Here is a 12,791-nt window from a genome sequence, read left to right on the forward strand (position 1 = left end):
GTATGCACACATGACTGTAAGTCGCTTTGGATAAAAGCGTCTGCTAAATGGCATATATTATTATATTATATTAGGTGATGGATCAGCCCAGAACTACACGGCAGGACCTGGTCAATGACCTGAAGAGATCTGGGACCACAGCCTCAAAGAAAACCATTAGTAACACACTACGCCGTCATGGATTAAAATCAAGCCAGCGCATGTCCAGGACCATCTGAAGTTTGCCAATGACTATCTGGATGATCCAGAGGAGGAATGGGAGAAGGTCATGTAGTCTAATGAGACAAAAATATAGCTATTTGGTCTAAACTCCACTCGCCATGTTTGGAGGAAGAAGAAGGATGAGTACAACCCCACGAACACCATCCCAACCGTGAAGCATGGAGGTGGAAACATCATTCTTTGGGGATGCTTTTCTGCAAAGGGGACAGGGCGACTGCACCGTATTGAGGAGGATGGATGGGGCCATGTATCACGAGATCTTGGCCAACAACCTCCTTCCCTCAGTAAGAGCATTGAAGATGGGTCGTGGCGGGGTCTTCCAGCATGACAACGACCCGAAACACACAGCCAGAGCAACTAAGTAGTGGCTCCGTAAGAAGCATCTCAAGGTCCTGGACTGGCCTAGCCAGTCTCCAGACCTGAACCCAATAGAAAATCTTTGGAGGGAGCTGAAAGTCTGTATTGCCCAGCGCCAGCCCCAGCACCTGTATGGAGGAGTGGGCCAAAATCCCTGCTGCAATGTGTGCAAAGAACTGGTCAAGAACTACAGGAAACGTATGATCTCTGTAATTGCAAACAAAGGATTCTGTACCAAATATTAAGTTTTGCTTTTCTGATGTATCAAATACCTATGTCATACAATAAAATGCAAATTAATTACTTAAAAAAATCATACAATGTGATTTTCTGGATTCTCGTTTTAGACTCCGTCTCTCACAGTTGAAGTGTACCGATGATAAAATTACAGACCTCGACATTCCTTGTAAGTATGAAAACCTGTCACGCCCTGACCTGAGTATTCTTTTTTTCTTTCTACATTTTGGTTAGGTCAGGGTGTGAGGGAGGTGATATGTGTGTTTTTGTCTCATCTACGTTGTTTGTACTGTCTAGGGGTTTTGTAGATTTATGAGGTTGTTTTCATCTAGGTGTTTATGTAGGTCTATGGTTGCCTAGATTGGCTCTCAATTAGGCGTTTATCGTTGTCTCTGATTGGGAACCATATTTAGGCAGCCATCTTCTTTGGGTATTTCGTGGGGTATTAGTTCTGTCTAGTTGCATGTTAGCACTATGTTTCATTAGCAGTCACGCTGTTTTGTTAGCTTGTTCAGTTAACTTCGTGTTTTTCGTCATTCAATAAAAGAATGCAGTCATAGCACGCTGCGCTTTGGTCCACTTCTTACGACGATCGTGACAAATCCTGCAAAATTGGCAGTGTATCAAATACTTGTTCTCCCCACTGTATATAGATATATATATAGATAGATGCTGTAGATAGATAGATAGATAGATAGATAGATAGATAGATAGATAGATAGATAGATAGATAGATAGATGCTGTAGATAAATATATATATATATATATATGCTAAAGATAGATGCTGTAGATATATATATAGATAGATGCTGTAGATATATATATATATAGATATATATATATATATGCTGTAGATAGATATGTATATATATATATATACTGTATATCTATAGAGATAGATGCTATAGATGTGTATATATATATATAGATAGATTCCATCCTCATCTCTGCTCTGCTTTGTCTTTCTGTTTCTGTGACTGTTGGACTTTACTATTGGAATGCAGGATTCCCTGATAAACATCGTCAGTTATTGCTGAGTAGATTATCCTGGCTAAATATATACAATGAAATGACTTCACTTGTATAAATGCCCAGTACCAAATCATTTAAGCTATCTGAATCAAAACACAATCTTTGTCAATATATTTCCTGTGCCTCAGTTCTCTGTCTCTCTCCTTTGCTCTGTGGACCCGTAGAGGGCGACTGTGAGGGAAGCTCTGATTGGCTGCAGCAGTTTTCCAGCGGCACCTCAGAAAGCCAATAGTAAGATAGAGATGTTTTCCCGGTTCGGGGTGTGTATAAAAGACTTCCCCGTCAAGATGCCGGTAGGACTGACCAGGACCATATCAAGACAAGAAGCCCTCAGAAGAGTTCTGAAACAACATCCAACTGAACTCCTGTGTGTGTCAGGGACTAGGCTACCGGTAGGTAACTTACCTGTAATGGAGTCATACTTGACTTCACTTAGGATACTGTTAGTACAAACTGTCTATGCTGAATAGATTACAATAGGTGTTAATGTTGTATGTTAATTAATGGGCTATAGAGTTACTGTTATTTCTTGTTATTCTTTTTTCTGTGTTAATAATAAGATATAGAAGCTTGGAATAACTAATCTTTGTACTTCCATTGGTGAAACCATGTATTTCTCTGGGCGTGAGGGATGTGGACCCGAGTTTAATAGAAGAAGATCTGGGCAACATAATTTATTAATGGACCATGTTGCTGAATTCAGCTGTCCGCTAACTGTCTAGGTCATTATGAGCTAATGGTTTGTCCTTATTCTCTCAAGCAGTTTTGTCTCCAGAGTTATGATTAGAAGAGTGCCGACGGGTCACAAACCATCAGTTTGTTTGCAGTGCTATTGTGTTGCGGATAGGATGCACCGTTGGGCAGATAATGTATTGAGAGAGAGAGAGAGAGAGAGAGAGAGAGAGAGAGAGAGAGAGAGAGAGAGAGAGAGAGAGAGAGAGAGAGAGAGAGAGAAGAACCAGCGAAACTAACTCTCCCCACTTACACTGTCTGTTGTGGGAGACTTTGATACTGTAGCTGAACATGGGCTACCGACGTGTCACTGCTGTTAATGTGTAACTATCTACAATATAATCTAGAGGTGTTACCTAGGTAATTACACCAGGTCAGTATGTGTCCTATAGCTGAGGGCAGAGGAGGAAGAAGAGGGTTGAGAAAGAGTGTAAGGGGAGGAAACGAAGGACTCTCACCCTCACGAAGAGACAGCGGAAGAAAAGAGAGAGAGTTGCATATGAATCAGCCTAAAGGTCAAGAACCACGTGGTCACATGGTTTCACCTTTAGAGTTGTGAGATGTAATGGTGGGGGGTCAGCGAAGGTTCCTCTGGTGGTCAACTGTCAGACACTTCAATAATATAGAGGACCATGAGCATCTATAACGTAGCAGTAATTCATATACATGTACTGTAACTCTCTCTCTCTCTCTCTCTCTCTCTCTCTCTCTCTCTCTCTCTCTCTCTCTCTCCCTCTCTCTCTCTCTGTCTCTCTCTCTCTCTCTCTCTCTCTCTCTCTCTCTCTCTCTCTCTCTCTCTCTCTCTCTCTCTCTGTCTCTCTCTCTCTGTCTCCTCTCTCTCTCTCTCAATTCAATTCAAGGGCTTTATTGGCATGGGAAACATGTGTTAACATTGCCAAAGCAAGTGAGTAGACAACATACAAAGTGAATATATAAAGTGAAAAACAACAAAAATGAACAGTAAACATTCTCTCTCTCTCTCTCTCTCTCCTCTCTGTCTCCACAGCCCCGTGAACCCTGATCACCAGACTACTAGCTGAGGGTCTCTTGTCACTAAACATTTGCTGCTTCCCTCACTTCTCCTCACTTTCAGCTCTCCCAGTTCTCTGAACTTTGACCTCAGGCCTCTAGACTCACCGTTCATTGAACTTTGACCTCAGGCCTCGAGACTCACGTTCTCTGAACTTCGACCTCAGGCCTCTAGACTCCCCGTTCTCTGAACTCCGACCTCAGGCCTCTAGACTCCCCATTTCTCTCCCTTATTCTCCACTCCTGTCTGGTCATGGCTCCGTCCCTGGCCACAGCATTTGCCAGGCGGTGGTGGATGGCGGTGACAGCCATCATAGAAAACCTGCTGTTCTCAGCTGTCCTGCTGGGCTGGGGATCACTACTCATCATGCTCAAGTCTGAAGGCTACTACTCCTACATGTGCAATGGAGAAGGTAAGCGCACCACCTTTAATCAAATCAAATTGATTCAAATTTATTTACATCAGCTGATGTCACAAAGTGCTGTACTGAAACCCAGCCTAAAACCCCAAACAGCAAGCAATGCAGGTGTAGAAGCACGGTGGCTAGGAAAAACTCCCTTGAAAGGCCAAAATCTAGGAAGACACCTAGAGAGGAACCAGGCTATGTGGGGTGGCCAGTCCTCTTTTGGCTGTGCCGGGTGGAGATTATAACAACATGGCCAAGATGTTCAAATGTTCATAAATGACCAGCAGGGTCATATAATAATAATCACAGTAGTTGTCGAGGGTGCAGGAGTAAATGTCAGTTGGCTTTTCATAGCCGATCATTAAGAGTATCTCTACCGCTCCTGCTGTCTCTAGAGAGTTGATAACAGCAGGTCTGGGACAGGCTGCACGTCCGGTGAACAGGTCAGGGTTCCATAGCCACAGGCAGAACAGTTGAAACTGGAGCAGCAGCACGACCAGGTGGACTGGGGACAGCAAGGAGTCATCATGCCAGGTAGTCCTGAGGCATGGTCCTAGGGATCAGGTCCTCCGAGAGAGAGAAAGAAAGAGAGAGAGAATTAGAGAGAGCATACTTAAATTCACACAGGACACCGGATAAGACAGGAGAAGTACTCCAGATATAACAAACTGACCCTAGCCCCGACATATAAACTACTGCAGCATAAATACTGGAGGCTGAGACAGGAGGGGTCAGGAATTTCTCCACAACCTTTAATGAACTTCTCCACAACCTTGTATAAACTTCTCAACAACCTTCAATGAACTTCTCCACAACCTTCAATGAACTTCTCCACAACCTTCAATAAACTTCTCCACAACCTTTTATAAACTTCTCCAGAACCTTTATGAACTTCTCCACAACCTTCAATTAACTTCTCCACAACCTTTTATAAACTTCTCCACACCCTTTAATGAACTTCTCCACAACCTTTTATAAACTTCTCAACAACCTTCAATGAACTTCTCCACAACCTTCAATGAACTTCTCCACAACCTTCAATAAACTTCTCCACAACCTTTTATAAACTTTTCCACAACCTTTTATAAACGTCTCCACAACCTTTATAAACTTCTCCACAACCTTTTATAAACTTCTCCACAACCTTTTATAAACTTCTCCAGAACCTTTATGAACTTCTCCACAACCTTCAATTAACTTCTCCACAAACGTTAATACACATCTCCACAACTTGTAGCAGGGTGATTATTCAGAGTACTGTGAATGTGAGAACCGTGTTTCACGTTCTCCTGAATGTGAGTGGTTCCTACATTAACACATGAACATCTCTGTAACAGTCTCTCTCGCTGACATCACTCACCTCTCACACATATATTAAAGGCTGTATTTCATCTAGAAAGATGAAACATTACACATTCAGAAATGTGAAAAGAAATGTAAAGGAACATCAGGTGCCTATGAGGACCCCAGGAACATTAGGTGTCCATGAGGGAGGACCCCAGGAACATTAGGTATCTAGGAGGGAGGTCCCCGGGAACATTAGGTATCTAGGAGGACCCCAGGAACATTAGGTATCTAGGAGGACCCCAGGAACATTATGTATCTATGAGGACCCCAGGAACATTAGGTGTCCATGAGGGGAGGTCCCCAGGAACATTAGGTATCTAGGAGGACCCCAGGAACATTAGGTATCTAGGAGGACCCCAGCAACATTAGGTGTCCATGAGGAGGTCCCGGGGAACATTAGGTATCTAGGAGGACCCCAGGAACATTAGGTGTCCATGAGGGAGGACCCCAGGAACATTAGGTATCTAGGAGGACCCCAGGAACATTAAGTGTCTAGGAGGGAGGTCCCCAGGAACATTAGGTATCTAGGAGGGAGGACCCCAGGAACATTAGGTATCTAGGAGGACCCCAGGAACATTAGGTGTCGAGGAGGACCCCAGGAACATTAGGTATCTATGAGGGAGGACCCCAGGAACATTAGGTATCTAGGAGGGAGGACCCCAGGAACATTAGGTATCTATGAGGAGGACCCCAGGAACATTAGGTGTCGAGGAGGACCCCAGGAACATTAGGTATCTAGGAGGGAGGACCCCAGGAACATTAGGTGTCTAGGAGGACCCCAGGAACATTAGGTATCTAGGAGGACCCCAGGAACATTAGGTATCTATGAGGGAGGACCCCAGAAACATTAGGTGTCTAGATGGGAGGACCCCAGGAACATTAGGTATCTAGGAGGTCCCCAGGAACATTAGGTGTCTAGATGGGAGGACCCCAGGAACATTATGTATCTATGAGGGAGGACCCCAGGAACATTAGGTGTCTAGATGGGAGGACCCCAGGAACATTAGGTGTCCATGGTGAGGACCCCAGGAACATTAGGTATCTAGGAGGACCCCAGGAACATTAGGTATCTAGGAGGACCCCAGGGAACATTAGGTGTCTAGGAGGACCCCAGGAACATTAGGTATCTAGGAGGACCCCAGGAACATTAGGTATCTATGAGGGAGGATCCCAGGAACATTAGGTGTCTAGATGGGAGGACCCCAGGAACATTAGGTATCTAGGAGGTCCCCAGGAACATTAGGTGTCTAGATGGGAGGACCCCAGGAACATTATGTATCTATGAGGGAGGACCCCAGGAACATTAGGTGTCTAGATGGGGAGGTCCCCAGGAACATTAGGTGTCTAGATGGGAGGACCCCAGGAACATTATGTATCTATGAGGAGGACCCCAGGAACATTAGGTGTCTAGATGGGAGGACCCCAGGAACATTAGGTGTCCATGAGTGAGGACCCCAGGAACATTAGGTATCTAGGAGGTCCCCAGGAACATTAGGTGTCTAGAAGGGAGGACCCCAGGAACATTAGGTATCTATGAGGAGGACCCCAGGAACATTAGGTGTCTAAAGGGAGGACCCCAGGAACATTAGGTATCTATGAGGGAGGACCCCAGGATCAGTAGGTGTCCATGAGGGAGGACCCCAGGAATATTAGGTATCTAGGAGGACCCACGAACATTAGGTGTCTTAATAGACCCCAGGAACATTAGGTGTCTAGGAGGAACCCAGGAACATTAGGTACCTAGGAGGACCTCAGGAACATTAGGTATCTATGAGGAGGACCCCAGGATCAGTAGGTGTCCATGAGGAGGACCCCAGGAACATTAGGTGTCCATGAGGAGGTCCCCAGGAACATTAGGTGTCCATGAGGAGGACCCCAGGAAATTAGGTATCTAGGAGGACCCCAGGAACATTAGGTGTCTTAATAGACCCCAGGAACATTAGATGTCGAGGAGCACCCCAGGAACATTAGGTATCTAGGAGGACCCCAGGAACATTAGGTGTCTTAATAGACCCCAGGAACATTAGATGTAGAGCACCCCAGGAACATTAGGTATCTAGGAGGACACCAGGAACATTAGGTGTCTAGGAGAACCCCAGGAACATTAGGTGTCTAGGAGGAGGACCCCAGGAACATTAGGTGTCTAGGAGGACCCCAGGAACATTAGGTGTCTAGGAGGGACCCCAGGAACATTAGGTGTCTAGGAGGGAGGACCCCAGGAACATTAGGTATCTAGGAGGACCCCAGGAACATTAGGTATCTAGGAGGACCCCAGGAACATTAGGTGTCTAGGAGGACCCCAGGAACATTAGGTGTCTAGGAGGGAGGACCCCAGGAACATTAGGTGTCTAGGAGGACCCCAGGAACATTAGGTATCTAGGAGGACCCGGGGAACGTGGGTATCTAGGAGGACCCGGAACGTGGAGGTGTCAGGAGGATCCCAGGAACATTAGGTATCTATGAGGAGGACCCCAGGAACATTAGGTATCTAGGAGGAGGACCCCAGGAACGTAGGTATCTATGGGGGAGGACCCCAGGAACATTAGGTGTCGAGGAGGACCCCAGGAACATTAGGTATCTAGGAGGGAGGACCCCAGGAACATTAGGTGTCTAGATGGGAGGACCCCAGGAACATTAGGTATCTAGGAGGTCCCCAGGAACATTAGGTATCTATGAGGGAGGACCCCAGGAACATTAGGTATCTAGGAGGACCCCAGGAACATTAGGTGTCTAGATGGGAGGACCCCAGGAACATTAGGTATCTAGGAGGTCCCCAGGAACATTAGGTGTGTAGGAGGACCCCAGGAACATTAGGTATCTAGGAGGACCCCAGGAACATTAGGTATCTATGAGGAGGACCCCAGGAACATTAGGTGTCTAGATGGGAGGACCCCAGGAACATTAGGTATCTAGGAGGTCCCCAGGAACATTAGGTGTCTAGATGGGAGGACCCCAGGAACATTATGTATCTATGAGGAGGACCCCAGGAACATTAGGTGTCTAGATGGGAGGACCCCAGGAACATTAGGTGTCCATGAGTGAGGACCCCAGGAACATTAGGTATCTAGGAGGTCCCCAGGAACATTAGGTGTCTAGAGGGAGGACCCCAGGAACATTAGGTATCTATGAGGAGGACCCAGGAACATTAGGTGTCTAAAGGGAGGACCCCAGGAACATTAGGTATCTATGAGGGAGGACCCCAGGATCAGTAGGTGTCCATGAGGAGGACCCCAGGAATATTAGGTATCTAGGAGGACCCCAGGAACATTGGGTGTCTTAATAGACCCCAGGAACATTAGGTGTCTAGGAGGAACCCAGGAACATTAGGTACCCTGGGAGGACCTCAGGAACATTAGGTGTCTTAATAGACCCCAGGAACATTAGATGTCGAGGAGCACCCCAGGAACATTAGGTATCTAGGAGGACCCCAGGAACATTAGGGTGTCCATGAGGGAGGACCCCAGGAACATTAGGGTGTCCATGAGGGAGGTCCCCAGGATCAGTAGGTGTCCATGAGGGAGGACCCCAGGAACATTAGGTGTCCATGAGGGAGGTCCCCAGGAACATTAGGTGTCCATGAGGGAGGACCCCAGGAATATTAGGTATCTAGGAGGACCCCAGGAACATTAGGTGTCTTAATAGACCCCAGGAACATTAGATGTCGAGGAGCACCCCAGGAACATTAGGTATCTAGGAGGACCCCAGGAACATTAGGTGTCTTAATAGACCCCAGGAACATTAGATGTCGAGGAGCACCCCAGGAACATTAGGTATCTAGGAGGACCCCAGGAACATTAGGTGTCTAGGAGGACCCCAGGAACATTAGGTGTCTGGAGGAGGACCCAGGAACATTAGGTATCTAGGAGGACCCCAGGAACATTAGGTGTCTAGGAGGACCCCAGGAACATTAGGTGTCTAGGAGGACCCCAGGAACATTAGGTGTCTAGGAGGACCCAGGAACATTAGGTGTCGAGGAGGACCCCAGGAACATTAGGGTGTCTAGGAGGGAGGACCCCAGGAACATTAGGTATCTAGGAGGACCCCAGGAACATTAGGTATCTAGGAGGACCCCAGGAACATTAGGTGTCTAGGAGGACCCCAGGAACATTAGGTGTCTAGGAGGGGAGGACCCCAGGAACATTAGGTATCTAGGAGGACCCCAGGAACATTAGGTATCTAGGAGGACCCCGGGAACATTAGGTATCTAGGAGGACCCCCGGAACATTAGGTGTCAAGGAGGATCCCAGGAACATTAGGTATCTAGGAGGACCCCAGGAACATTAGGTATCTAGGAGGACCCCAGGAACATTAGGTATCTAGGAGGACCCTGGGAACATTAGGGTATCTAGGAGGACCCCGACATTAGGTGTCAAGGAGGATCCCAGGAACATTAGGTATCTATGAGGAGGACCCCAGGAACATTAGGTATCTAAGATTACACCAGGAACATTATGTGTCAAGGAGGATCCCAGGAACATTAGGTATCTAAGATTACACCAGGAACATTAGGTGTCTAGGAGGACCCCGGAACATTAGGGGTCTAGAGGAGGACCCTTAGGAACATTAGGGGTCTAGAGGACCCCCGGAACATTAGGGTCTAGGAGGACCCCGGAACATTAGGTATCTAAGATTACACCAGGAACATTAGGAGTCTAGGAGGACCCCCTGAACATTAGGGTGTCTAGGAGGACCCCTGGAACATTAGGGGTCTAGGGAGGACCCCCAGGAACATTAGGGGTCTAGGAGAACCCGGAACATTAGGGGTCTAGGAGGACCCCCAGGAACATTAGGTGTCTTAATAGACCCCAGGAACATTAGGTGTCTAGGAGGGAGGACCCCAGGAACATTAGGTGTCTAGGAGGACCCCAGGAACATTAGGTATCTAGGAGGACCCCAGGAACATTAGGTATCTAGGAGGACCCCAGGAACATTAGGTGTCTAGGAGGGAGGACCCCAGGAACATTAGGTGTCTAGGAGGGAGGACCCCAGGAACATTAGGTATCTAAGATTACACCAGGAACATTAGGGGTCTAGGAGGGCCCCAGGAACATTAGGTGTCTAGGAGGGCCCCAGGAACATTAGGTGTCTAGGAGGGCCCCAGGAACATTAGGTGTGTCTAGGAGGGAGGACCCCAGGAACATTAGGTGTCTAGGAGGGAGGACCCCAGGAACATTAGGTGTCTAGGAGGGAGGACCCCAGGAACATTAGGTATCTAAGATTACACCAGGAACATTAGGGGTCTAGGAGGGCCCCAGGAACATTAGGTGTCTAGGAGGACCCCAGGAACATTAGGTATCTAGGAGGACCCCAGGAACATTAGGTATCTAGGAGGACCCCAGGAACACAGGTGTCTAGGAGGGAGGACCCCAGGAACATTAGGTGTCTAGGAGGGAGGACCCAGGAACATTAGGTATCTAAGATTACACCAGGAACATTAGGGGGTCTAGGAGGCCCCAGGAACATTAGGTGTCTAGGAGGCCCCAGGAACATTAGGTGTCTAGAGGGCCCCAGGAACACATTAGGTGTCTAGAGAGGGAGGACCCCAGGAACATTAGGTGTCTAGGAGGGAGGACCCCAGGAACATTAGGTGTCTAGGAGGGAGGACCCCAGGAACATTAGGTATCTAAGATTACACCAGGAACATTAGGGGTCTAGGAGGGCCCCAGGAACATTAGGTGTCTAGGAGGACCCCAGGAACATTAGGTATCTAGAGAGTACCCCAGGAACACAGGTATCTGGGGACCCCTGGAACATTAGGTATCTAGGAGGGAGGACCCCAGGAACATTAGGTGTCCAGGGAGGCCCCAGGAACATTAGGTATCTAGGAGGACCCCAGGAACATTAGGTGTCTATGAGGAGGACCCCAGGAACATTAGGGGACTAGGAGGACCCCAGGAACATTAGGTGTCTAGGAGGACCCAGGAACATTAGGTGTCTAGGAGGACCCCGGGAACATTAGGGGCTCCTAGGAGGACCCCAGGAACATTAGGTGTCTAGGAGGGAGGACCCCAGGAACATTAGGTATCTAGGAGGACCCCAGGAACATTAGGTATCTAGGAGGGGGACCACAGGAACAGAAACATTGAAACGGTGTGTGTTAGAGAAAAATAGAACAGTCAATGAGACCATATGGCATAGAATGCTACAAGCACTGGACAGTTCAGGGATAACGGATGAGGGGACTGTGTTGAGACATAGGTGATGTCCTGTATCGTTGCCATGTCAGCGTGTATGATACAGGTGTGATGCATTGACGTTTGTTGAAATTCGTCTGTATTCATACCTCTTGACTTATTTCACATTTTGTTGTGTTAGAGCCTGAATTCAAAATGGATTTTTATTTAAATGTATCATACCCATCTACCCACAAAACCCCACAATGACAAGAGGAAAACATGTTTTTGGACATTTCTGAAAGTGTATTGTAATGTTAAGTTGTGTGATTTTTTTTGTCTATGTAAGTTTGGTAGAAAAGAAAGAGCTGATCACAATCCTTTACTCCACATGACAGACTATCATATCGATTCTCCACTACAAGAGCTGATCCTTTATTCCCATGACTATCATATCTGTTCTCCACTACAGAGCTGATCCTTTACTCACATGACAGACTATCATATCTGTTCTCCACTACAGAGCTGATCCTTTATTCTACATGACTATCATATCTGTTCTCACTACAGAGCTGATCCTTTATTCTACATGACTATCATATCTGTTCTACACTACAGAGCTGATCCTTTATTCTACATTACTATCATATCTGTTCTACACTAGAGCTGATCCTTTATTCTACATGACTATCATATCTGTTCTCCCTACAGAGCTGATCCTTTATTCTACATGACTATCATATCTGTTCTACACTGAGCTGATCCTTTATTCTACATTACTATCATATCTATTTCTACACTACAGAGCTGATCCTTTACTCTACATGACAGACTATCATATTCTGTTCTGTTCCACTACAGAGCTGATCCTTTATTCTACATGACTATCATCCTTTATCTGACTTCACTGTTCACTACAGAGCTGATCCTTTATTCTACATGACAGACTATCATATCTGTTCTCTACAAGAGCTGATCTTTACTCTACATGACAGACTATCATATCTGTTCACTGATCCTTTATTCTACATGACTATCATATCTGTTCTACACTACAGAGCTGATCCTTTATGACAGACTATCATGACAGATCCTTTATTCTACATCACTATCTATCTGTTCTCCACTACAGAGCTGATCCTTTATTCTACATGACTATCATATCTGTTCTTACAGAGCTGATCCTTTATTCTACATGACAGACTATCTGATCCTTTATTCTCATGTTCACTACAGAGCTGATCCTTTATTCTACATGACTATCATATCTGTTCTACACTACAGAGCTGATCCTTTATACTACATGACAGACTA

General features: G+C 46.4%; 1 protein-coding gene across 2 annotated transcripts in view; it reads left to right on the forward strand.

Moving 5' to 3' along the window:
- The first annotated feature begins 2,153 nt into the window (after positions 1-2,153).
- The window catches only part of LOC118381516 (large neutral amino acids transporter small subunit 4-like), a 62,107-nt gene continuing 51,469 nt past the window's right edge, over positions 2,154-12,791 (forward strand). For both annotated transcript variants that reach the window (XM_052529191.1, XM_052529192.1), the window contains exons 1-2: positions 2,154-2,241; positions 3,588-4,023. In XM_052529191.1, the coding sequence (XP_052385151.1) occupies positions 3,864-4,023 (160 nt within the window). In that variant the 5' untranslated portion in view covers positions 2,154-2,241; positions 3,588-3,863. The remainder of the gene's footprint in view (positions 2,242-3,587; positions 4,024-12,791) is intronic.

Source organism: Oncorhynchus keta, chromosome 11, assembly GCF_023373465.1.
Source record: "Oncorhynchus keta strain PuntledgeMale-10-30-2019 chromosome 11, Oket_V2, whole genome shotgun sequence".
Classification (NCBI taxonomy): domain Eukaryota; kingdom Metazoa; phylum Chordata; class Actinopteri; order Salmoniformes; family Salmonidae; genus Oncorhynchus; species Oncorhynchus keta.